Source organism: Cryptomeria japonica, chromosome 10 (assembly GCF_030272615.1).
Source record: "Cryptomeria japonica chromosome 10, Sugi_1.0, whole genome shotgun sequence".
In the NCBI taxonomy this organism is placed as follows: Eukaryota; Viridiplantae; Streptophyta; class Pinopsida; order Cupressales; family Cupressaceae; genus Cryptomeria; species Cryptomeria japonica.
In genome coordinates, this window is record NC_081414.1 from 622,617,605 (window position 1) to 622,645,371 (window position 27,767).

At 34.3% G+C, this 27,767-nt stretch overlaps 1 protein-coding gene across 2 annotated transcripts; it reads right to left on the minus strand.

Annotated features, from left to right (window-relative positions):
* Positions 1 to 4,647: 4,647 nt before the first annotated feature.
* On the minus strand, positions 4,648 to 8,808 carry LOC131029971 (WAT1-related protein At2g39510). Of its 2 annotated transcripts, none has more exons than XM_057960654.2 (7): positions 8,374 to 8,808; positions 8,193 to 8,255; positions 7,681 to 7,797; positions 6,251 to 6,458; positions 5,842 to 6,000; positions 5,547 to 5,698; positions 4,648 to 5,194 (listed from the first exon to the last, which is right to left on the minus strand). In XM_057960654.2, the coding sequence occupies exons 1-7, from the start codon at positions 8,553 to 8,555 to the stop codon at positions 4,999 to 5,001; spliced, it is 1,077 nt and encodes a 358-aa protein (XP_057816637.1). In that variant the 5' UTR covers positions 8,556 to 8,808; the 3' UTR covers positions 4,648 to 4,998. The 2 variants fall into 2 exon arrangements, with proteins under 2 accessions (XP_057816637.1, XP_057816638.1); XM_057960655.2 differs by having other exon boundaries at positions 8,193 to 8,276; positions 8,374 to 8,511.
* Between the last annotated feature and the right edge of the window lie 18,959 nt (positions 8,809 to 27,767).

A 27,767-nucleotide genomic window follows, 5' to 3' on the forward strand; every position in this document is an offset into this window, starting at 1 on the left:
AGCCTTTACAAGATGACATGGTTCTTGCAAATTTGGCTAAGGTTGTTTGTGACAGGAGTAAGGGTTCTTCTCACAGTCTCGACGTGCAACAACGCCCTCTCAAGAAAGGTTCTTTTTCTCCTTCTACAGTTGGGCGAAAGAAGGATCTTGAAAAGATTAAACTTACTGGAGATTTATTGGTGGAGTTTGGGTCTGTTAAGACCATTGATGCTCACTTTTCCCCATCTCCTCCATGATTGTTCTCTCCTGGAATGTAAGGGGGTTGAATAGCACCTCCCATCAAAAGGCTATTCATGATTTGATTGTTGTTCATTCTTTGGACATCTTCTGTGTTCAGGAGACTAAGGTTTTTGTTGATGTCATGCTTCAATATGCTTCTCGTATCTGATATTTTGGTTAGTGTCAATGCATTGGCTCTCACGGTAATTTTGGAGGTCTGGCTCTTTTTTGGGATCCTCGTAAGATTGCTCCCCTTTGGTGGATTTCTAGTCACCCTTCTATCTCCATGGTTGCTTCCACATTGGACTCTGGGGAGACTATTCTTATTACTAATGTTTATGCTCCAATTGATATCCAAGGTAAAATCCAGCTTTGGGAACATCTTAGGTTTGTCCGCTCTTGTGCTCCTTATCTTCCTTGGATCTTGGGAGGTGATTTTAATTCAGTGTTGAGTCTGGAGGAGAAGAGAGGAGAATTACCTAGATTGGGTCCATCTTCTAATCTTTTTCGATCTCAGGTGGATGGACCTGTTTTAGTGGACGTTAAGCCCTCTAATGGGATTTTTTCTTGGAATAATAGATGAAGTGGAGAGGAAGCGATTTCTGAACGGTTGGATAGGTTTCTTATCTCTTGTTTTTGGGTTGGCAGCGGTTTGGTTACTATTTCCGAAATTCTAGACTAGAAAGGTTCTGATCACTAGCCTATTAAATTTTTTGCTTCTTCTTTTGTTGCTCCAAAGAATCCTCCTTTTAAATTTTAGCTTATGTGGCTTCGGGACTCTTCACTACATGACTTAGTGGCTAAGTGTTGGAGAGAGGGAGGCCCTGCTTTTGGCACAACTATGTATTTCTTTGTCAAGAAACTTCAATATGTCAAATATCACCTAAGAGATGGAATATGTCATGCTTTGGTCATCTTAAGTCCAAGAAGAGGAGTTCTTTGGAACGTCTTGCTGTAATTACTCACTAAATACGGGATAATGGTTTCTCAAATGCTCTTGGAAAAGTGGAATCCCAAGTTGTGCGCAATGTGGAGGAGTGGGAGCTTCAAGAGGATATTTTTGGAAATAAAAGGCTCAGGTTGATTGGCTTCAGGAAGGGGATAGGAATTTTGCTCTTTTTCACCACTATGTTCAAGCTCGTCATAATAAGGGGTATATTTCCTCTCTGGTTACCTCAAAAGGGCTTCATATTTCATCTTTGTCAACTATGTCTCGTGAGGCTCGTCAATACTACTCTGATCTTTTTACTGAAGATTCCCCTCCTGCTGTGGACAAGGAGAATTTGATCATTTCCTATATTCCCTCTCTGGTGACCAATGCTATGAATGCCTCTCTCATCCATCTGATTTCATTGCCTGAGTTAGAGGATGTTGTGTTCAAAATGAACAAAGGTAAAGCTCCAGGCCCGGATGGTTTTCTTGTTGAATTTTTTCAAGTTTTTTGGGATATTATTAATCTGGATTTATTGGAGGTGGTTCAGAAGTCTCTTCGTTGTAAGCAAATGCTCCAAGCTTTGAATTCTACTTTCTTGATTCTCATCCCTAGAAAGGATGGTGTTGATAAACTTGAGTTTTTTTGCCCAGTTGCTCTCTATAATGTGGTACACTAGATTATCACTAAGGTGATTGCAAAGAGGCTCAAAACTTGTCTTCCTCTTGCGATTTATGAGGAACAAGGGAGTTTTGTGGCTGGTAAACAAATTTTGGATGGGGTGGTGGTGGCTTCTGAGGTTATTCACTCTATGGCGACCTCAAAGGAGTGATCTATGTTCATCAAATTGGATATGGCCAAAGCTTATGACAGAGTTAAGTGGAGTTTTCTTCAGAAAATTCTTTTAGCCTTTGGTTTTAGCATAGAGTGGGTGAATTGGACTATGAGCTATGTTACTTCTTCGTCCTTCTCAGTTATTGTGAATGGAAAACCTTCAAAGCCTTTTGAGGTTTCCCGTTGTCTTCGCCAAGGGGATCCTCTTTTGCCTTACCTATTCATTATTATGGCTAAGGGTCTGGGTCATTTTCTTAAGTTTTGTGTTTCTCAAGGCCTTATTCATGGTTGGCAATGGGGCAATGGTTTGCCACAGATCTCACATCTCCAATTTGTAGATGATACTGCTCTTATGGGTTTGGCTCGTATTAGGGAAGCTGAATCTTTTCGGCATGCCTTGGATATTTACCGTGTTGCTTCTGGTTAGAAATTCAATGAGCATAAATCTTCCATCTTCATCTTTAATACTCCTCAGGCCATTCAGAGGAGGATTGATGATATTATGCGGTTTCAAGTTGGGTCTCTTCCCTTTGTTTATTTGGGTATTCCTCTTACTGTTGGAAGACACCCCAAGTCTTCTTGGCAGATTCTAATTGACAAGTTGTGTCAAAAGGTTAATCATTGGACTCACCAGTGGCTATCTATTATTGCCAGATTGACTCTTTTAAAATCTATTATTCAAGCTTTGCCTATTTACAGATGTTTTGTTCAAGCTACTCCCATGTATTTCCTTAAAGAATTTGATACCCTCTCTCAACAATTTCTTTGGAGTGGTACTTTGTCAACTGCTAAATGGAGCCTTGTTAAGTGGGACACTGTGTGCAAGCCTAAGAATGAGGGTGGACTTGGTTTACGTTCTTCTATTTTAAATGGGCAAGCTCTTGTTGCTAAGTTATATTGGCATTGGTGCACTAGTCAGAATCAGCTTTGGGCTCGTATTCTCACCCATAAGTATCTTCCAAATGTTAATGTGTTTGATGTTCCTCGCTTTCCTATGGAGGGTCGTGGTTCTATGATCTGGATACTTTGAAGTTGGGGGCTCAGTTAGTTAAGAATGGGCTCTTTTGGATAAGTCATACAGGGCCTCAAGCTCTTTTTTGGCTGGAGATGGTCATCCTCCTCTCCTTTCTACTCATCCTCATCTTCAGTCCCTTTCTAATATGTTTACTGTTGTTGGTTGGGATATTGTTGAGCATTATAAGATTACTCATAATGGAGGGTTAGTGGCTCATTTTCATTGGAAAAATCCTTTTGAATGGCCACTTGGAGGTTCTACGGAAGATAGAAAAGTGTTGGCTCAAATTCTTGAGTTTCGTGAGTGCACCACCCTGGCGAGGAATGATGTTTTGGCTTGGGCAAGTAATGATTTGTTTGAAATGTTTTATGTTTCTACTGGCTATGGTGAATTGGTGCGACAGAATTTTGAGGACATTCAAGTCCCTTTGTGGAAGCAAGTTTGGTATAAGTTCTCTTGGCCAAAGTGTAATTTTTTCATGTGGCTCGTGGTCCACAATCGGTGCCTCACCTGGGATAATTTATGTAAGCGTGGTTTTCAGGGCCCCTCGATGTGTGTGTTGTGTTGTAATAGTGGAGTGTCTCTCATCTCTTCTTTCAATGTTCCTATACTAGACATATTTGGCAGTTTTGGTGGGAGCTGTGGAACCAATTCTATTGGCATGTCTCTTCTTTGGCTGAGTTTTTTGCACGTTGGAGCAAGACCCTGGCCAAAACCTATTTTCTTCAAGTTGCTTGGTCTCTTGGCCCTTTTTTTATTATTTGGCATATGTGGTTGGAGAGGAATCATCGGTTTTTTCACGATGTGTTGTTGGGAACCCACCCCTTGTGGTGGAAAATTCTCCACTCTTTGGGAGAAACTATTTCTGCAAAATGTGATTTGTCTGAGACTGTGGATCCAGGTGATGTTAGTTACTACAACCGGCTCCATCTTCCTCCTCCACGATGCCAACTCATGAGAAATAAATGTAGACACCCTCTTCGGAAGATAAATCGGGTGGGGAGGTGGTGCCCTCCTCAATAGGGCATTTTAAAAATTAACACGAACGGGTCTTCTTAGGGAAACCCTGGTCCTTTTGGTATTGGCGGCATTGGTAGAGATAGCTTGGGGACCGTTCAGTTTCTCTTTTCTATTTATAAAGGTTGTCACACTAATAATTTGATGGAGGCTCTCGCCATTTTATTTGTTGTGGAGCGTGCTTGTGCTCTTGGTTGGAGTAGGCTCATTTGCAAATCTGATTCTCAGGTGGTGGTGAATTTGGTGACTTGACAGCATTCTACGGATTTTAGCTGGCAATTGAGTTTGGTTGTTAACCAAATTTTTCATTTGTGTGATTCTTTGGTTTTTGTTTCTTTCACGCATATCCCTAGGGAGTGGAATGGTGTTGTCAATTGTCTCGCCAAATGGGCTTCTGAACACATGCATAATTGGTATATTGTGGATAAGGGTAATTACCCTTAGATTTGTCTCATCAGTTAGATCACTTAGTGGATCTTGATAGAGTTGTTTGATGCCCTTGCTATGTACTTGTTCTGCTTTGAATAAATTTTAACCCCTCCTTTATTTTTTAGAACTACATTTATAAAATAAAATTGGAAATCAGTATACATGTGCTGCCCCAAAATTGAGCCATGTTTTAAAGCTAAAATTAATGAAAAAAGTTATTTTCTTTTTCAATAAGAAGTTTACATTCTTAAATATCAAATGTCTGCGCACACAGCTTTGATATGATGAAATGAATACCTATAGATCCTTTATTCAACCAAAAATTCCTAGTTTGATATAAAACCCTACACATAAACCTCACATGCTTACCACTCAGAGGTTATTTCCTATCCATACGAATAATACAAAAAATAAGACAGCTACTTTTACATAAAGATGATAAAGGGGAGGCGTAAATTTTTTTGACTCTGTGATCTTTGAACATAGTCACAACAAGCTTAGCTCTTCCGAAGGTAAGAAGATGACTTCTTTACCATTTAGTTGCAGGTCACCATTAAGAAACCCCTTCTTCTGAACGATGTGCTCCATTATTCAAGAGAGGCTGATTAATATCAACTGAACAATTATCATTGACACCATTGGACTCATTTCTGGGTCCCTCCTTTCTTGGTTCTGAGTCCTTTATATCTTTTGCTTTGCCCCACAGTACAATGTAAAGCCCTGAAATTATCAGAATTCCTCCTACCAGGCTGCAGAGCAAGTAAAGGGTAGTCATATAAGTAGCTTTGAAATGGCAGAATATCATGGAAATGGTTATCTAGTTTCTAACATGTATCAATGGGGAAATTATTTTCATATGTCATAACTTAAGCATTAATGCATCCTAGAGGCTGGATAGCTACAATACCAGGAAAATGGCTATCCAGTTTCTAGAATACATCAATGCAGAAGTTTTCCTCATATATCTGAATTTATCTGAATTTATGCATTGGTACATCCTAGAGATTGGATAACTGTTTCCAATAAGAAGGCTAATGTCTCTTCATTGAACAGTTGAAAAAAACATCCCAAAAATTTTCAATGGAGATTGAGAAATCTAACCTTCCCACATGAAGCTTCACGTGAAGTATTACCCTGTCCAAGATTGCAACCAAAACTGTAGATAATGGGTTGAACACTCCTGCAAAGACAGGCCCCTTCTCATGGATACAATAGGCTTGCATAAAGAAAGCAAATGCTGAACAGAGTACTCCCTGCCTCCATACCAATGCTTAAAGATCAGTCTCAAAGTCAAATTTAGTTTTGTTCTAATCTTAACTTTTTATATCCTTATTCTAGCCAAACAATGCAAACTACAATGTTCAAAAAAATCTAAACTTTAGATTGAGATACTGACCGCATATACAATGCTGAGAAGCTCCATATCCCACTTTAGCTTCCAGGCAGAGGCATGAGGCTCAATAATCAAGCCAATTACACCGCTCTGGACAGTCCCTAAGAGCAACATCATTCCTGTCAATGATTTTTGGGCTGGGTACTTCTTCAAAACTGGGCTCTGTTTCAGGAACATTGATCAATTTTCTGTAGGTACAGTTATTCTGCTATATTATGTTGCATGGATCAGTAATGCTAACATGATACGTCTTCTAATATTAGGCGAGCTGGGGGAGACTGGTGACCTCGTGTCTGTCACAAGAAGCTTCTTGCAAATCGAACAAGATCACCAGCCTTTCTATGTGTATATATATTATTATGTATACAAATTATAATTTTCAAAAATTTTATAGAGAGGAGGCGATGGGTACCTGGAAAGTAAGCCACGCAGACCATGCAACAGCACTGCAAAACAAAATGACTGCACCAAACAGCCATTCATCCGTTCCTAGTGAATAATGTGTCCCTGTAAGAGTAGGGCCTTTGTAGAAAGCCATGATCATTGCCCCTCCCACACAGATTACAGTGCCCATAACTTTTGCTTGTCCTCGCGGACTTCTAATGTTAACTTTCTCCATTCTGAAGAAAAACCAGTTCACATTAATTTAAACTCAATTGAAAAGAAAAAAACCAGTTCAGATTAGGTTAAACCCATTTCATACTTCTGATGTTAAATTTTACCAATCTGAAAAAAAAAACCCAATTCAGATTGAGTTAAACCCATTTCATACTTCTAATGTCAAATTTTTCCAATCTGAAAGAAAAAAACCCAGTTCAGATTAAGTTAAACCCATTTCATACTTCCGATGTTAAATTTTTCCAATCTGAAAAAAAGAAAAAACCAATTTGGATTGAGTTAAACCCTTTTCATACTTCTAATGTCAAATTTTTCCAATCTGAAAGAAAAAAAACCCAGTTCAGATTAAGTTAAACCCATTTTGTTGTTCAATTTCCTATCCCATTGCAAAGTTTGATAGACCCAAAAAAAATAATCTGTCACTAACTCTGTTTGTATTAAATGAAAAATTGGATCCAACTTGTGTATGATAAATGCAATGTATAAGTTGGATTCTGGTGTAGATCTTAGTAATCCTAGATATGTTGGCTATGTCTAAGGCATTAGTTTGATTCTGATGTAAATTTCAATAATCCTAGTAATGCATAATTTTGAGCTTGATATAAATGTTAAAGGAAAATCAAGGATATTTACTAAGAGTCAAATGACAGAGACAAATGGGATACCAACAAGAAGATCACACAAATCTTAGTATTGATTTTCACGGTCTAAGTTAGTGAGATTTCTGGATTCAGTTGTGTAAGAAAATTTTTTCTTCAACTGTTCTCTTTCATTCTGATGATAGTTCACGGAACTGACCTGAAATTTGTCACTATCAACATCTTTGAAATCGATTTATGTCTAATATTATTAGACTTTTGAACCAAACTAAATTTAACCAACTTTCTCACCCCACAAATATCTTTGAAATTGATTTGTCTAATATTAGTAGATTTTTGTACCCAGCTATATTTAATCATCTGTATCACATTCAACAAATGTCTTTGAAATTGATTTATGTTTTAACCCAGCTATATTTAACCAACTTTGTCACCTTCAATTGATTTGTGTCTAATGTTAATAGTTTCTTTTACTCCAAAAATTTCTTTGAAATTGATTTGTATCTAATGTTAGTAGATTTTTGTACCCTGCTATATTTAACCAACTTTACTACCCACAATTCTTAGATTTTCTTATCCACGTGTCATTTTTCAGTAGCGCAGGAATTCAATTGGAATCAAGTACCTAAAAGCTGTGGCCATTACAAATGTAATTACAGGAATGAGGTTTGTAGTCGCAGAAGCAAATGTGGCTGAAGTATCTGCCAAGCCTGCAAAGTAAAGATTCTGGTTCAATGCAATCCTGCAATATTATATTTAAAACAATTAGCAGATAGTAGACATAATGTACATGATGTTTCCACAGCCCATGCTTTTGAAATCAATTATATAATATTTTTAATCAAACCATTGTTAACAATTACAAACATTAAAATATTGGACAGTAAAAATCCAAAACATTGATAAACAAAACTTAAAATATTAAATTAACTCAAAACAGTACAAATCCAAAACATTGATAAACAAAACTTAAAACATTAAATTAACTCAAAATAGTACAAATCCAAAACATTGATAAACACAAAACTTTTGAAACATACTCACTCAACATTGCAGATTTCAGAATTTCTAAGTCAAACATCGGATAGCAGAGTTTCAAGATTGAAATCACAAGTGGAGATTATTTTAATCACTCACCCAACAAGACCAAGCAAAAAGATCTGCCAGAAAATGGAACAAGTCATTGGAGGGCGTTCTGTTCTGCACCAACATTAAGAAAATCTGTGACGTGCATTAGGCCCATACACACAAATCAAAAAAATCTCTTCATATAAAACTCACAGTTTCAAAACCAGTGCAATATATACAATGCATATACCTTTCTAGAAAATAAGCAAAAGGGGCCATGGTAAGTGTAGCAACAGCTTGTCTGTAAGTAACAAAAACAGATGGATCCATTCCTTTATTTAGAGCTAGTCTAACTATGATGTTCATGCCTGCATAACATGTCTGAACTGCAAGCTGAGCTATATGGGGCTTGTATTCACTAATCCTCACCATTTTTCCCCACTCTAGTTAGAAACAGAGAAGTTTAAGAATCCAAAGGATTTTTAAACATGTCTATACCAGACTTATTTCAGACTTATTTCACTGTGTTGTGAAACACTAGAAACATTGCATTGATTAATATACACTAGATGCATTATATTGAAGCAAAGAAAGCATGTTGGGTCCATCCAACGGTGCATTGATTTAAGCTGACATGGATCCAGAACTTGTACTGTTCACTAGAACTCTCTTGCTTGGAAGACTGCGGTTGATTTGCATCCACATGGCCTCGTCAATTATTGTACACAGGAATTGTTGTTCTGTTTGAATGGTGGATGCAACTACCAGTCAGAGTGTTTATAGAAACTAATAGCGAGGTTGCATGATTTGCTTTTGTGAGTTTTTGTAATTTTTAAAAGTATGTAGGGGACTCAAAAGCTGTGTGGATCGAAAGTAGGGGCAACAAAGACTATTTGGTAGCAAAAGGATTTGAGTAGTCAATTATTAATAATTAATGTCGATGGGTATTCTATAATGACAGTATGAGATTTTAATGTCCAGGTGGATCTAATATGACAAGTAGTCTATTGGATAGCAAAATGATCACTATTACTTGTGAAATCAATTGATTAATTAGTTTCAATAGGTATTCTACAATGACACTAAGAGATCAATAGGGACAAAGAGTCTATTAGATAGCAAATTAAGCATTATTATTTGAGAGTGTAATTGATTAATAATTAATGTCAATGGATATTCTACAATGACAATAATATATGAATAAACAAGTAGATTGGGTAGCAAAAGCATCACTATTAATTGAGAAATCAATTGATTAATAATTAATGTGGATAGATATTCTACAATGACAACAAGAGATCTAATAAGACAACAAGACTATTGAGTAGCAAAAGGATCACAATTATATGAAAAATCTATTGAATAATAATTAATGTAGATAGGTATTCTACAATGATAGTAAGGGGTCTAATATCTGAACTAATCCAATAGGGACAACAAGTCTATTAGATAGCAAAATGATTACTATTATTTGAGAAATCAATTGATTAATAATTATTGTCGATAGTTATTCTACAATGACAATAAGGGATCTAATATCTTAGTAAATCCAATAGGACAACAAGCATATTGGGTAAAAAAAGGATCACCTATTATTTGAGAGTTTAATTGATTAATAATTAATGTGATAGGTATTCTACAATGATAATAAGGGGATCAAATATCTGAGTAGATCCAACAAGACAACAAATATCTTGGGTAGTTGCTTTTTTAATCAAAAACAAATATCTTGGGTAGCAACAGGATCACTATTACTTGGGAAATTAATTAATTAATAATTAATGTCATAGGTGTTCTAAAAAAAATCATATTTCTTATTTTAAATTTGACAGCCATTTACATGCCTAAATAATGATATTTAATAACAAGTATAATATTTTCAAAATATCTCTAAATTGATCTTCTAAATAAAATTTAGGTACATGTATTTAAGATATCTATACTAGTCATATATAAGTTAAATTAAAAGCAATTGATTATATAATGATATATAAGATACATAAGAATATATGAAATTTAATGCATATGTTTTTTCTTCAATATTTTTAAATAATTTATAAAAGCAAAATGATGTGGTTATGTTTTTTAATGGCAAGGTTCTCAAATAATAGAAATTTATGAGATACAAAGTGAATCCTCATAGTTATTGTTCATCCCTTAGTAAAAACCTCCCAAATATTTGCCTATAAATCTTTTCTTTCACATGAATAACACTAGCAATTGGACTCAGGTTCAATGGGTACACTAGGATAAGTTTTTAATCAAAGGAAATTATGTTAGATTTAGATAAATTTGACATTTTTTTTTATGGATTGATGATAAGTTTCATGCCACAATCATGTATTTGTCACAAATTGTATGGTCGAGATTTGTTTGATGGTAGTCCTTATAATTTTTACCAATGATGTATGTATTTTATTTCATGCTCCTCATTTTGTATTTGTTACATTTTTTTGTCTTATTCATTAAAGCGGTATGATTTTGAAAGAAAATAGTTTACCAATACATCACAATATAAAAAAAATTAGTTTGAAAAACTAGAGAAAATTCATTGTAATTTCACATTTAAAGGTGAATAAGAAATTTAAAATTATTTCAAATACAAATTTAGTAGTTTGATTTTTAGTAGACATCGTTTGGGGATAATACTCGTCTGGCTTACATAGGATTACACATATATTTTTCATGTTAGCTTATATCTTTTGAATGAAAATGCAAGGAATATTGATGGATTTGACATGCTTTTTACTTTTGACATTATTGTGAAGGTGATTCCTTGATAATTAGTTTTTTCAATTTATATTGTTGCTCTATTCATAAATAAAGGTCTTATTATTTATGGATTGTTAGTGTGGAAGCCCTTTCTTTAGGATTTGTCTACTTCGACCATGTGTGGTTGGGGAAATTGGAACCATTTTTTATTTTTTCTTCCATGCGATTCCAATGTATCTTTGAAAGTTATGATAACAAATAGTGATAGATTCGGTGGTTTGCTTTCATTTTCATAGATAATAGCAATTACTTCACTAAGTGCACCATTGACAAGTCCAACTATAACCCAAAAAATTATATTCAAAATAACTTGTCAAGTCCAATGTACAATAATATACTCTTGTCTACAATCGTTTATCATCTAAATATGAATTTACTATATCCTTTTTTGCTTAGCAATGTACTATGCAATTAGTGTAGCCAACATGTTTATCTTTTTTTTGTTGTGAATTTGAACAAGTTATTTATTGCAAATAAATCTATGGATGAAAAAAAATGTATCTTGTTCATTTACAGATAGGTTAGTATTGGTGCACAACATGAGGAGTTGCCCAACTGTATATGTTGCCTCAACATTCCTTATATTTTTTAGGTTGTAAATTTCATTTGGGTAGATTGATACCCATGTCAAAAAATAGTGTCCAAAGTGACCATTGTTTAATATATTTTCATAAATGTTGATCCATATGACTATCTAACTTATACATAGAAATTTAAGTACATATCAAAATTGTCCTAGGTCACCAACAAGCATAATAAAGCATCCATTAAATGGGCCTTGTTTCACACAATTTGTTATCAATGTGTTCTAACCTTGGTCCAATGAAGCTTGTTTCCTCTTATAATATAATGAATGGAATATATTATTTCTTGGAAAGTTGATAGGGATTGATCTTGAAGAAGCCCCATGTCTTTTATTGGTATGTGAAATGTTAAATGATGGTTGATATACACTTATTGGTCCAAGACAAAGAATTTTCTTTTGCATATGAGTGTAAACCTCTAGAGAGTGTTATTTAAATATTATTGATTATGATCATTAAAAGTGGTGCTTCCCTTCAATCTCAAGAATAATGGTTTACAATAATGTTGAAAGCATTTATTTGATATAAATAAAGTTTTCCCTATGCAATACAGAGTTAGGTTCAACATATTTTAACTAGTGCAATAATATTTTACACAAAGGAGGGGGAAATCATTGTGGCAGACCAATAGGGGTTTTTGTTAATGTCTTGACATCCAACCATGTCAAGTTCATTAATAGAAACCTCATTCCCTAGATGGAGAGAGGATAAAATTTTCCAATCCTTTGCATTAGGGTATTCTATGTCTTTTGGTCCATCAAATACAAGTTCATCATCATTGTTGTTTATTGATTTTGATGTTGTCCAAAAAAATAAACCATGCAAGGTTATAGCCATGTTTCCCCATTGAGTGATGATATATTCCATACATGAACTAATTTCATCAAGAATTTTCTAAAAAGTAAAGAACAATAGAAGCTCACTCTAACAAAAGGACTCAAACATTTGTGTCTTTAGAAGGAATTGAAGTGAAATATGGGGTTAATTAAATAATATTTGTAATACTTTTTTTTGGTCCAATTTTAGCTTGTGTGGGAATTTGAGTAATTATAGATCCTCCTTCAATTAGTAACTATTATTCCAATGTTGCTAGTTGAACCATATGAAAAGAAATTTGCAACCATTTATGATATTTTCCATGTAACTCATATAGATAAATCTATACAAACAAGTACTCAACATCCATATGCAAAAGAATAGACAACATACCATCAAAGTGATACAGGATACACCTTGGTAAAACCTTCAAGAGGAAAAAACCTAGCCTCCAAAAGCATCCATCACTTATGTATTATTCAAAAATATAAAATAAGTTCTAAATCTATAGTGTCACCATCAGCTCCCGGCATGCACTCCATGTGAAGAAGCGTGTAACCATAAATTTCATGCCATGCTTCAAACCCTCACATGTGCAACCTACAAGAGATTCTCTCACAAGCCAATCCTTTAACTAAAGTAGTGAACCTTAGACAGCTACACATGTGCTTGCCTTTATAGACATAAGCTTGCATAAAACAACCAAGTGGTATTACATAAACCATGTGACTAATACCATGAGCTTACAAAACCATTTCCCCTAACAATTATTTTTTTGTACTATTTTTTCTCTCTATTAAATATTTTTAAATGTGCAAACCCACATTGAATATTTATCTCAATTTTACATGCAAAACATAAAGTGGCCCCAAGAATGTTAACCTCGTGTGATGCACACATCCCTAGATCCCCTAGGTGCACCACAAATATTATTAGATTATATTATAACATTATGCAAGGTGTAAAAAAACATATTTACTTAACATTCTTCCACTTGTTGTATGCATTGCATAAGGGATAATTTAAAGTAAATTCAAACATCAAGAGAGTAATCTCTATAGTCAACATGTGTCATCATGGAATCAAAGTGCTCCATGTGCTCCATCAAGAAACCTGCAACAATAATAAAGGTTACCACCCTCTTAAACATGAATCACCTTTCATCTCATTCTCCATCATGTCAATGTATGAAAGATAAGATCCCATCCAAAGAGATTTCACGCTAATTTTCACATAGAAGAATAAGTCCTACGTCAAACTAAAATGTAAAACACAAACACTCAATCCAATGGTAAAAAAATATGCATCAATAGCTATCAAGAAATAATCACCATAGTTGAAATAACAGACACACAACTAGTTGCTAATTGTACAAAGACACTAAGGTAGAAAAACAAATTCCTGCAGTATCCTTGAGATGAGGGTTATGGAAAACATTTCACATATTTACAATAGTTATAGAAAATAAATTTAAATAAACACAAATACCATTCATATCACAACATAGTGATTTACACAGGGAAAAATCTTTTGAGAGAAAAAAACCCACACTCCAAAAGCCAACCAATATATTATTCAAAAATCAATAAGATTACAATATATTTGCAGAGAAAGATTTCATAAGAATATCACCAACTAGAGATTTTGAGGTAACTCAAGGGCTATCAAACTCTCACACACAATACAACAATTCAATACGTAACCATAATATAATGCCCTTATTAAATAGGGTTACCTTCTAGGGAAAAATAAGACAACATAATATCTACAATTAGATCTATGACAATGATGAACAGTCTAAATTTATAATGAAAAATATATATAAAATGTGGCTTTCAAGGGTGTTGCCCTCAAACTCCCATCAAGGGCACATGAGGTCCCTAGTGTAGTGTGCCTCTCATTTCTAGTCTTGAGGTGTTGGGCCTTGACATTGTTTTTTGACTATGTATCAAGTGATGCATAGGTCATGCTTGTCATTATTTTAACTTGAGTGTTTAAGTTCATTATATGCAATAATTAAATGTGATATTTAATAATTGATGTTTGATTTCAATGATTTATGTATGTGCATGTATGGATGTTGATTTTATGGTTTATGTTGTACCTTGTTGGGTATTATGTTGTACTTAGACTATATATACATTTAGAAGGTATTCTTGACATGTGTTGGGTGGTTACAAGTATAGGGTTATCTCTCCACCTAGCTACATGGGTCTAAGTTATTTCCTTTATTGGTGGTTATACTAGAGATGTCACACTAGGTCATCCCTTTTTGCCATACCTAATCATACTTGACCTAAGTGTGATATTTGATATATTTGACAAGTGTCAACTTGAATCTAAGTTAGAAGTGAGTCTTAAATCCATACGTGTCATGAAATATCAATGTATGCATAATTTAAATTATTTCTTAAATTTTGCATTTTCATAAAAATATTTTATGAGTTGCATATTTCCATGCTTAATTATATTTAAGAATTGAAGTAAAATGTTTAAATGATTTCTAATTTTTAAAAGATTATTTTTATACATAATGGGTGGATTCCAAAAAAAATGGACAAATAGAGAAGTTAATTATATTTGAAAATTTTACTTTGAGGTTGAACATGTTTATGCTTAGTTTAATTGTATACATAAATGAATGCACATGTTTTATCTTGAGTATTTAAATTTTGTTTAATTGTATTAATTGTGTGCATGTTTTATCTTGAGTGTTTAAATTTTGTTTAATTGAAATTTTTGAGAAAATAATAAAGTGGGAAAAATAAAGAGAACATAAAAATTTGAAAAGGGCAAGTAGAATAAAAAGGAATTGGAATGTCATTTTTTTTAATTTAATGTTTTTCGAAAGAAATTGGTTTTATCCCCAAAACCCTTTTCCAAGCAATTCTTGTTATTTTGAATTGGGAGTGTGTTTGCAAGTGGATTTGTATGAGATCTGAAGCATCAAATTAGGAATGGGGAGGGGAGTTTGCATGTCAAAAGCTTGGTGTGCTTAATTGTGTGGCCAAAAAGTGAGGTAAGTTCTTCATTCTTTCTTTATTGTTCATCATTTTTGTTTTGAAATGAATACTCCTAATGTATTTTTCTTTGAAATTAGAGCAGTATTTAATTGTTATTTATTTTTATTTTTTAAAAAAATTAAAATGCATTTTCATAATGTCAAAAAAATTCAAAACATCTCGAATTTAAATTACATTTCATAAATTGTTTGTTTTTACATTTTTTTTAATTTCTAAAATGCACCCTCGTAATGTCAAATAAAAAATTGAATTTTTTTATTTTTAAAAAATGTAAAAATTCAAGTTATTTGAATGGCATTCTTGAAAAAAAAATGGTTTTTAGCTTGAAAGAAAATTGTCAAAATTTGGATGTTCAATATGAAATTAGATGAATTAGATGGGCTATTTGAAGTATCCTTTGTGATCTTTTTGTTTTATGCAATTTAAGTTTATGTTAAAAATTTGTTAAGCCAAAATTGGCGCATTGATTTTTGTGCCACATTCAAGTTTTTAATAAATATGACAAACCTAGGATGTAGGTGTTAGAGAGAAGTATGTAAGTGGCTTCCAACATTTGTCAAGGCACAAAGGTTCTACCAAGATATCTTGTTGGGAAGTATCATTATCAAGTGATAGCTAATGAAACATAAGAGTTAAAATGAACCAAGATAATGGATGCCCCTTTGATTCTTGGAGTGCTTGTATAGGTAGCTATACTATGTTAGAAGTATTACAATGGAGAATTCACATGCATTCAAGCACACTGTCTAGAGCTCACTGCTCAAAATAAGAAGGTTCGATGCCCAGACAAGGCTCACTGCCTGTACATATAGATTTAGATCACATCCAAAAATAGCATCTCCTTAATGTGCGGTTCAGTTCCATTGAAGCACAAAACAACTTTCTTCTTCACACTTCTTCTCTGTCTTCAAAAGATGTATACATTCAGTGCACACACACTCATCCACTCACACCTAATTACAAAAATATAATCACACTCAATACAATATTACGTGTGGACCAAGCAATGTCGGTCAAGACATAGCACTGACCCAAATCAATCGCCTCGAACATGCTACACCTCCAAAAATTATGCCTTGATCATCCGCAACACGCTACAATAATCTGGTCGGCCAAGAATGTGAAGAACACCAACATACTGAAATAAATCATCAATTGTGAGCTCAATGATCAATGCGAACCACCAAAATAAAAGGCACACAATCCAGAAACATCCACAAGTATCATGAATTACCATAGCAACATCCGGACTTCAAGAACACTAATTGACATCACTGTCAACCTTGAAAAATCACTTGCAGACCTCCAAACCATGAACCACTTGAATTGAGGACACACACCAACGTTCCAAACATACCACCAAATCCGCAAAACAAGATATTACAATGTGGAGCAATGCAAATCAAAATAATGTTATACTAACATCACTGAACAAATGAAAAATCAGCCACAACACAGATACCCATAACTTAATCAGATCTTCATGCGAACCTCTCAGACTTGAATTGAATCAACTATAGACATCCCTCTAAAAACCCTTTAATCCACAAACTCTAATATTCAACATGTTGAGCAAACTAACTCGCTGCACTTCACTGCATCACTGTCATAGATAGATAAATATGTTGACATCAATGACAACACATCTCTTAAATATCTCTTAATCACATATTTGCAGCATTCTCCCAACAATCTCCCCAAACTTCCAATAGAGCCTTGATACCATTGCAATGAAACCATGTACCCCCTCTCTAGGATCTAGTTATTTTAGCCTTGTGGTGCTTAAAAATTTTATTGCATTGGTGAATGTGACCAATGGGATTTCTTTGGTTGTGTCATTGGTGAGTTTCCTACTAATGATTTATGCTTTCCTCCATTGCTTAGAGTGCCCAATCTGAGTTTACTGATTATTCCATTTGTGTTTTTGCCCAATGAGGACTTGTATTCAAATTCATCATGTGATGTTGATTTAATTTTCTCTACATGTGTGATGTGTGTATGATTTGTGTATGGAGTGTGTGTAAGCTACCCTCTCCCAATATGCTTGGTGTGAGTGTGTTCTTGTGGCCTATGTGACCATATCTTGGCATGATGGGAGTAGATATTTTGATTCCATGAGATTGGGTGGCATGGAAACCACCATTGTGGATCAAATAATCATAATTGGAATCAAAAATGACTTCAAATTGAGAAAGATTTTTCATTTTTTCTTTAATTTTGTATATATGATGTAAATTATTAAGATGGGATATTTAAGTCATCAAATTGTAAAATTTGATCATAATTATTTGGAAATCCTATTTAGGTATGGTTGTAGTAAGTCACTTAAGTGGTACCATATTGGATCATTTTTACATGCCTTGACATTGAAGTTGAGCACATCTATTGTATGGTTTGAATGCCTTCATGTTTTTTGTTAAAATGAACATAGGAATATTCATTTGGTTTTTAAAATGAATCCTATTAGATAAAATTCAGTATTTGTTATGATCATTGTGTTAGTCATCTCCCAAATTCAAGATTGAATGTTATTGAGAATTGGCTCATCATGGAGACTCTGTTGGTCTCTTGTGTAGGTATGTGGGCAATCAAAAGCATGGAATTCACCTCTCTTTCCTATCTTCTTAGGGAAGAATGCAAGAGAATTGGGGAGGTCTCAATACCCCTACATGTCTTCTCCTATGCATGTCTTAAAGTGTTGTGTGTCTAGGAGATAAAATCCTCCATTTGGCCTCAAGTCATTTTATCAATTTTTCAATTCATTGTTTTTTATTTTCAAACATGGATAGTTTCAAGGTGTTTGGCATACCTTTGTGACCAAACCATAGCTTGGGTTTTCTCACTAGTCAAGATGCCAGTGCATGATAAGGACTACAAAGCCTGGTTAGACTCCAATTAAAAAGGGGGAATCAAGTGCTAAGATGGAACATCAACATTTGGGTGCTAGTGTCCTCCCTAGGTGATAGCTTTATCTTTAGGTGCTAGTGTCCTCTGGTGTCTAGTTTTGTCATTTTGTCACCGAGTTGTGTCTTTTGATCATTTCTCAAGGAAACCTTATATGTAAAAGGTGTCCCCCTTTGACCTTAAGAGTCTTCCCATGTCACCATTTTGTCGACAAGTGTTTTACATCAAGATCTAGGGCATCTCATTTCCTTCAAAATCATGTTTTTGCCTAGAAGTAACTTGTCAGCATTCCAATGAGTGGAGGGTTGCACCCCCTATTTAATAAATCCCTTGTAAATATTGGACCTTGTGTTAGATTCTTTTTAAGGTCATTTTTGAGTGGAGTGGAGTTGAATGTCCCCTTTTCCTACATCTTGTTTTAGAAATTGACATTCTCATCATCTAATCAAGTTGTGTTGGCTCTTAGGCATTCCACCATTGGTGTTATTTTTTAATTGTGGTGTTGGAGTTGTAAAGTGTGTCTAGGTGTGGATTGTAAGTTCATGATTCTAGCATCCTATCCTTGTGTGATGTTACAAGAGAATGGATTCATGAGTTCGTACTCAATCATTGTGTAGGTGCAGTTCTCTCTCCCATAGGTTCATCGTGGTTGATTGTCCTACAATTGTTAAGTATTCTACCAGTGCCATCTTTCTTGGCAATGATTATGTTGTTCTTGTCATCATTACCTTTGTATCACTATGTATCATACGCCAATTGTGTTCATGTTGTAGTGCAAGTGTAACATATTGTTGTCATATACTTGGTTTTGTTGTTTCAAAAAAAAACATTTCATCAAGTTTTTCTCATGGTTTTATGGATGGGACATTACATCTAGTATCAAATCCCATGTTACAACATTGGAACCTTTGGTCCTTGTTCTTACCCATGTGGTTGTTTGTGCTTGGCATGTGGTTTCTCAAGTGTTTGTTGTTGAGAGTTAAAATTTGGCTTCTTGCTTGCATGACATGTGTGGCATTTTAGAAGGTTCAATGTGAATCAAATCAAGAAGTTTTAATAGGAGGAAGAGTGTCTCCTATATCCTATCACATTTGGTAGAGAAGGAAAGATGTCCCTAATTGAGAGCCTCTTGAGATGAGGAATGGTAACTCTTTGGTAAGTTATTTGTTGTGCTAGAGATTTTGTTGGGTTTTCACATATGTGTGCATGTCGTTGGCAATACGTGTTGCCTAGTTTTCCCAAGCATGATATGTTTGAGTAATGCTTGGTTGTAAGGGTTAGTTAGACCCTTGAGTTACTGATAAATCCTTTCATATGTGATTTGATTTCCTTCTTAATGTCTCGATTATTTCTTAGTGTGAATGTATAGGATCCTTGGGTGGTCTTGTCATGCTTGTGTATTCTCTTTGGATGGTGTGATTATGAGGCCTTTTGATTTGAATTGGATGTTATTTTTTTCTCTCATAATTGAGCATGCTAAAAACAATCATGTGAATGGTGCATTGAATGTGAATGAGGTTATTTATGGTATATGTTTGGTTTGTGAGAAGGTGTTCATGTGCTCATGTTTCCTATAGTGCATGTGCATTCATATATGTGTTGGTGCATCATCATGTGTGTGTTATGGTTGTATTAGTGCATGAATGAAATGTTGAATTGTAGCTATATAATATTTGGGTGAATGACGTATGTCCCCAAATCATGTTATCCTTATGATTCTTGTGGGAACATAGAAAGTAAATTAAAATTATTTGCCCTCTTGCATAGTTTGATTTTTAAATATTAAATGAATAGTGCCAGGTAGGAGTTTTGGTTTGGCCTGGAGCCTCAATTGTGTATGTGCCTTATGAAGCAAGTGGATGTCATTTTTTATAGCATGTGGTAGTGATGCATGATGTGAGTAAATGCTTGTTTCGTGGGTTCAATGATTTTTGCATGGTTGAACATGAGTTGTTCCTTGCACAATTGAATGAGTAAAATTTCTTAGCTTGAGCCTAATAGTGTATTGACTAGCCTTATACTGATATATGTTTATCAACTATGTTTGTGCAAGTATATGTATTATAATTGTAACTTCCTCATGAATGTGATGCTTGGGTGAAACTTTACCATTTTATGAAAAAGATCTATATTATGTCGTAGGAAACCTTGTATATCCATTCTTCCATAATGATGTGATTGTGTTGTAAAGAAGTTGTGTTGTTTGAGATGGGGTTTTCATCAACATGGTTAAGTGAGTTGGGTGATATGTGAGTGTGAGATGTTTGAGCATGTTCTCTAATGCACTTTGGATGTTGTACTCCCAAGGTGTCATGTACATTTTTACTCCCTTAAATGCGACTAACATTAGGCATATTACTTCATGTAATAGTGTCCCCCAAGTTTGATGCTTTATTTTTGGTTCTTGGTGAATTCCTTAATAATTGTACATGGACTAGCTTTGAATTTTGCTCTTATTATGAGTGGTATAGCCACCAAAAACTTCCTTCTATATATATTTTGTGACCCTTGGTCATGATTTATTTATTTTTGAGATTGATATCATTTATGATTTATTGTTGGAAAGGATAATTCTTTCCCCTTTGCATTATTTATCCTTGTGGTGACTACACTAACTGTTTTGAACTGTTGGTCTTGTGTGGTGTAATGTGGATTTCTATCATGTTCGTGATGAACCCCTAATAGAATGTTTAAGGAAGTAAGTGGCAGGGAATGTGCTAATTCTTTGTATTGTGTTAATTAGAATCATGTTCAATTAAAACATCTTGCCCTTGTGAAATGTTAGTGGATGCTTTGATATGGTTGGATAATTTTTGAAATGTAGGTATGCATATGAATCTTTTGGCTTGAGTGGTTTTACATTTGTTTGTGAAGATGAGTAAAAGGATAAAGACGTGAACAAATAAAAGATTTATAAAAACACAATATTTACCTTGTCTTTTATCTTCCCATCTCATGGACTGAGTGGAATTAGATGTACACTTCTCCAATTGATTTGCTTCTTTTGATGTTGTTGGGAGAAATTTGATTGCTTATTGCATTGAAACATGATGTTAGGATGAATATTGATAGAGGAAAATAGAAACATAAGGATATGATAATAGATGACGATCAAAATGAGAGAAGAGGACTCAATTTATAGATTTTCCATGAGGAAAATCAATGGCCAAGATGTGATGATAAATTGATGGCTAGGATTGATTGAGAGAGATGGCATGGATTGAAATATTAGCCTTGTGAAAAGTGCCACAAGGAGGATGGAGGTGTAAGAGCTAGGTGTACTTAAACATATGTGTGCACACATGAGGAAGCTCATGAAAAATGCATTCCTATAACATATGTAAAAGATGGGGTGGCTTAGGAAAGTGACATGTTCATGACATGTGTAAGAGGTAGGGTAACTATGAGGTGACATTTCATGCTCACACATGTGTGAGCAAGAGGAGGATAGGGGGGTATGTACACCAAGATGGGGAGGAAAAGGGGTGTCTTAAGGTGCCTTTTTTTCCTAAAATTGACAATTTCTAAACTTCGGTGTGAAATTGAAGATAGCTAGACTCAAAATTTGAAGATGAAACAAGAACAAGAGCACTATTTGAATCTACTTTCTAAACCTTTTTTTTTTTTTTAAATGGTGGAGATTAAGGTTCCAAAAAGTTGGGACACACAAAGTGGTCCTATTTTTATTATGAAAACATAACATAGCATTTTTTATGCCCCCCCTAAAATGTTAGCCGTTTTTTTTTTCCAATTTTGAAAATCACTCCAATGAAAAACTAGCTAATACCATTTAGTTTATGCCAGATTTTTTGGATATTTTTTTTTAGTATATTTATCTTTTACTAATTTTTGAAGTGGACACATCCTCAAAAATAGAAATTTGAGCACCCCCATAAATTGTTTGAAAATTAATCAAAAATCATTTTTTTTAATACATGTAGAATGGAGTCTAGTTTCTAAAAATGTAATTTATTTCAAAATACGATGAACAAATTAAAAAATATGCCCAAAATAGCACATGTTGGTTTTTGACAAAAAAACAAACACACCGACAAAAGAAATTAGAGATGAAAATCTTAACATAATTAAAATTAGAACAAAAATTATATGGTTAGATAGCTAAGAGAGAGATTAACATCATTGCGGTGTTCTTTTTGTTTGCATTGAAACACATGTAAACTTAATGGAGAGCACAACCAAAAATGTGAGAAAGTTTTTCATCTTCCCAAAAAATCACGTCTTAGGTCTGAAATGGCCATCCAATCCTTTAGGTTGGATTCCCAAGGCAAATTCAACCCAAAGGGTTGGTATTTACTAAGGGAAAACATTTTTCACTCACCAAATGAGAAAAAATGAGATTGGAGTTAAAAAAAAATTGTATTGACAAAAAAATTTGAAAAATGAGATTGTAATTAAAATCATTATGGATTGAAAAAGACTATTTTTAAAAACATTGTAAATAAAATTTTATTGATCAAATAAGATTGTAGGACATAATGTTTTTATGTTTCTTAGCATTTATGGTATTAAATAAAATAATCAATGGACAAGATCTATTTCATGGTAATCCATTTAATCTAGACCAAAATCTATATTTTTCATCTAATGATCCTCACTACAAGAGCACTTATTGGCATGATTACATCGACATAAAAAACATGCAAGTAATATAAAAACACCAAAGTGAATATTAGTTATCATTCACCAAGTACAATAATAAGTACCATCAAGTATATCTCAACAATAAATCTTGCAATAGATTAAGAACTACAACCCCTCAATAATAGTATACAAGAACACATTAGCATTTTGGCCAAATTGTCACACATACAAAGTGGTCATACATAATGTGCCCATGCATATAGTGAAGGACTCCAAGCTCAAATTTTCAAGTGAATACTTTCAAGCTCCTACTATTCATTAGGGAAGCCATTAAACCTACCATTAATGAAAGTCCCTTTCCTTCTCATCCATCAATCAAGGCAAAGAAGTACTCATCCATAATACAATATTGTGGTATACATTATAATGCTATTGGTTCTATTTATAAAGTCTTTCTTTTATTAAATCTTAAACATAAATAAGAAACCATAGATCCTAAACACCCAATTGCATGCATTCAAATTCACAACATACAATGCTAAATAATCATCTGAAAACAACTAAGATCACATAACATTTCGCAACACACAATTTTCAACATAAAATATGTGCATAGAATTATAATACATAAAACATGACAAGTATAATATAATCACTCAATTACACAAGAAATTACATTACACAAGACTCAACTTAGAATAATACATCCAAGATCATATATAGCATCTAAATGAACTATAACTCGCATGCCAAATTATGAAATCTTTCATTCATTAAGTGATTCTACACATATTAACAAGATATATATGTCCAAGATAAAATAACATTCATCTCATCTACATATATTTTTTTCTTGACACAACAAACAAAACAAACATAAATATAATATCAATTCAAAAATATGAATATACACAACCTAGTACATTATACCTAAATAATAATGAATCCATAACATACCTAAATCAGATACACAAGGTAAAATATGCATAAAATAACTACATAAGATAAACACACATAAAATATGTATACAAGATAAGAAAGCATAATGTCTCGTACCACACTAGTAAGAAAAGTTTTAACTATACAAATCTCATGAAGAAGTAACTTTAGAAGAGATGTTATCCAAATGTTTTGGATAATCATGTAGAGAAAGTGATTCTAGTTGACATCACCAATAGAATAGCCAATTCCTCTCAACCTAGTACATTATTACAAGCAACCAAGGTAAACGTAGTCTAGTAATAAGACCACTTTGATAAAGCATAACCACATCATTAAACTTAATATTTGATTAATTAGTATAATATTTTCATTATTTATAATATTTTCTTTCTTTCTGTAAGAGTCATCTTTGTATTTCTTTTAAATGACTTATTAAAAATATTAGTTAGATTTTTTTTGTTGAGAAAAATATCTTATTAGTTTTTTTTCTTCTATGTTCATATCGATAGATATCAAAGTCAAAGGATCTTAGCTTTGGATCTTGTCTCCTTGAAGGTCTAATTAACCTTTATTAACTTGAACTATCCTTCTTGTTTTGATAGATCTATAGACTCTGTGAGGATTTCATTTGATACTCACTTCCAAATATTTATTTGCAGCTCAAGAGCTAATCTTCTTGATGGTTTCTTTTACTTAAACTCTTATTAGATCTATATTATATTTCTCTTAGGTGTTAAATAGTAAAAATTTGTATCTCATTTTTTGGGCCTTTTAAATGATTTTTGAGGATTTTAATGAGTGCTAACACATTCGTCTTGTTTAGAACCTTCAATTCAAAAAAATGTTGAAATCATAGTGGATCAAGAGTTATGCCCTCTATAAAAAGTATTATATTGAAAAAACTTTGATAAGAAAAAAAATGTGTGCCCCATATTTTAATAGCTCCTAAGTGAGATACCTAGTTAGAAGAGACTTTTGAAGAGTATATGAACATGGAAAATCCCTAATAAATTTTGCAAAATCAAACAAAGAGCCAAATTTGTGCCATACAAGATTTGACTGTAGCTTTCCAAATGATACTAGTACTTTTGTAGCCAATGTGTAGGCCACTCAAACCATTAGCTTCCAAATTGAAATAAAGGTTTATATTCCCAAATATGATGAAATCTTTGATAGTGAAAAACTTAACTCTTGTCTTTGCAATATTAAGTCATATTTCAAGACACAACCTGACTTGAAATTGTTGAGACCCATCTGTCAAATTTAACACTAGATTAGTGGCAAAAGCATCAAACAATGATTGTTCCAAGAGGAAAAGAGACCATTGAATGGTCAAAATTGCAAGAAATTGTGAAGGAAACATTCTACCATCTTGGATATCTATGGAACATGTTAGGTCAATGGCTACAAATTAGGAAGGCTCAAGATCAATCAATGCAATAATATATTAATAACTACATCAAACTTCAAGTCAAGTTCAAGATTTTCAATGTAAAAGAAGTACTAGTTGTTAAATTTATTTATGGTCCATCTCATTTCCTTTGCAAAGAGTTGGATCTATTGAAAGATAATATTTAGAAATAGTAGGAAATAATTCACACTATCTAGTATGTATGACCTATTTCCTACATAACCCCATCAGAGAAAAGAATGCATACAATCTTATAGAATTGTAAAGCGGAAAAATCGAACCCTAGTTGTTCTCCCCTCCCCAACTCCAAGGAGAGAGAAGGGAGAGTCACTAGGGTTGATGGTTTTCACTTAGGAGAGACTCTACATTCAAAAGAGGGGTTGAAACCCACAAGATCCAATCCCACACAATGCAGGATTGGATTCTAAATGAGTTTCAAGGGTTGTGATAGCAAGGATACCCTCTTTTGTAAAGAATGTAGATAGAAAGATTGAACTAGCAATGCATGTAAAGTAGGAAAGATTCGCTTATAAACAGAGATAGGGATAAGGGATGAAGCTGCGGACCTGGAATTAGCAGTAAAATGTCGAGACGGTGTTGTTCTGCAAATTTGAGTGAAAGTTGACCAGACGATGGCGCCCGGCGTGCACACGGTCCTCCGAAAAATCCGCGAAACGAAGGGGGATCTGTTCGTTTCTGCACAAGGATTCCATATCTTCAATTACAGCTGCGTACCTGCAACCTACACACAGAAAAGAGAGGACGATTGGGGGGTTAGGGATGAGGGGTTTGCCTTTAGGTCAAACCCCGGTTTTGGAATTAACCAAGAAATGAGAATGTTGTAAATGTAAATGTTTGTAATGTAAACAAGTACTGATACCTTGTTGTAAGAATGTTTGTATTCTTACATGCGAAGGTGTAATGTATGTAATATGTTGTATGTTGTATGTGATCTCCTCTTCAATGGTTGAATCCTTGTCTTGAATGCAACACTTAGCCTTGAATGGAGACTTAGAATGCTCAATTGCTTGAAGGAATGCTTGAATGCTTGAATGCTTGAATATCGCTTTCGCCTTTTGCTCTCGCTTATTTCCTTTTTTCCACCTCCTCAAATGGGAGAGGAAATGTCGTTTATATACTTGTCAATTAGGGCTGATAGACTGATTTTTCCGACCTTGGGCCGACCAAGAAACAATATTTTCCAATTTGCAAACTTAAAGACCCGAAGCCCCAAAAGAGACCGGGCCCAAAATAGGGCACTGGGCACCCTAGTCCAGAAGGACCAGTGCGCTGGGCGCCATGGTCCCACCTCCAGGGACAACAGGGTGCAAGGAGGATCAGGCCAGGGTGCTGAAAAATGCAGTTTTTGATGTCATGAACAAGTTTCGGGGTCTCCATTCAGGTTTCGTGTTGCATCGCCATCGTGAAGACCCAAATGCAGTCGAAATTGCAAGTGTCGCAATTTTAGGATGCTACATTTAGCCCCCACTTTAGCGGGAGTATAAGCGTACGCTCATACTTCCGGTAAAGTACAAGGAAACAACATTGAAAAGCTTTCACCACGTCAAGAAGGCAAGATACACCAAGCCCCCAGTGGACTAAGGATCTTACGACTTCGATTGACAAAGTAAAAGGGAAGATCACGAGGGAGAACCATGACTGTCAGTAGTAAGGTTCCCTCACTACGATTCATGCAAGAAAGATATCAAAAATTTTCAAGGCAAAGCTAAATTTGTCAAGAAATTTTCAAGTATCTTGAAAAGATATGGACGGGATGTATGCCGCCCTACGTTAAAGCGATCGCACACGCCTCATTGGGGGTGATTTCTTTAAGGTAGTGATACATATAAGAAATGAGAAGGAGCACGTTATTGCAAGGATTTAGCCCCCAAGTGTGAGATAAGCCCAAGGATAATAGACACAAAACACGAAGCACCAGGTGACTTCGCTTTCCTTGGGGTCAGTATGTTGTATGATAATTCATGTATATCATATGTATTTATGCATAATTGTTCTTCATTCCCCAATCAAGGAAGGTCACCTAGAAGAAGGGAACACATGTGTCTTTTGAGTCAACATGAGAGAGACCAAAAGAGATCTCAATGTTTTGCATCGTCCTCAAGTAGACAACACTAAGGACAACAAATAGAAGAATGAGAATAACACATAGAAGAAGTGACAAAAGAGAGGAGGAGAGAGTCTGCTATGCTAATGAACTAGTCTAGCACGTCATCTACCCCCCGATCTTGTTGATCAATATTTCGGGAAGGTAGGAAACACGCTAGAGGAGGAACATCCAACACAGCAGATGGAGCTATCACAAGATCCAAACAAGGGCTATGTTCATATCCCAAGCCACGGTGTTCTTGTCTAGGAGCTAGGATAAGTGCTTTAGAAAATTCGTTAGATAGATGGTTATTGACATCAACATATTCATATTCACTATCAGAATGAACAGGAGTAACATTTTCATCTATATCATCATCAAGATTTATAAAAATAGGATCTTTAACTCGCACAGGATCAAGACCATCATGCATCTTATGTTTAGGAGATTTCGGCTCAATCGTCGGCTGAGGAGAAAATGGAA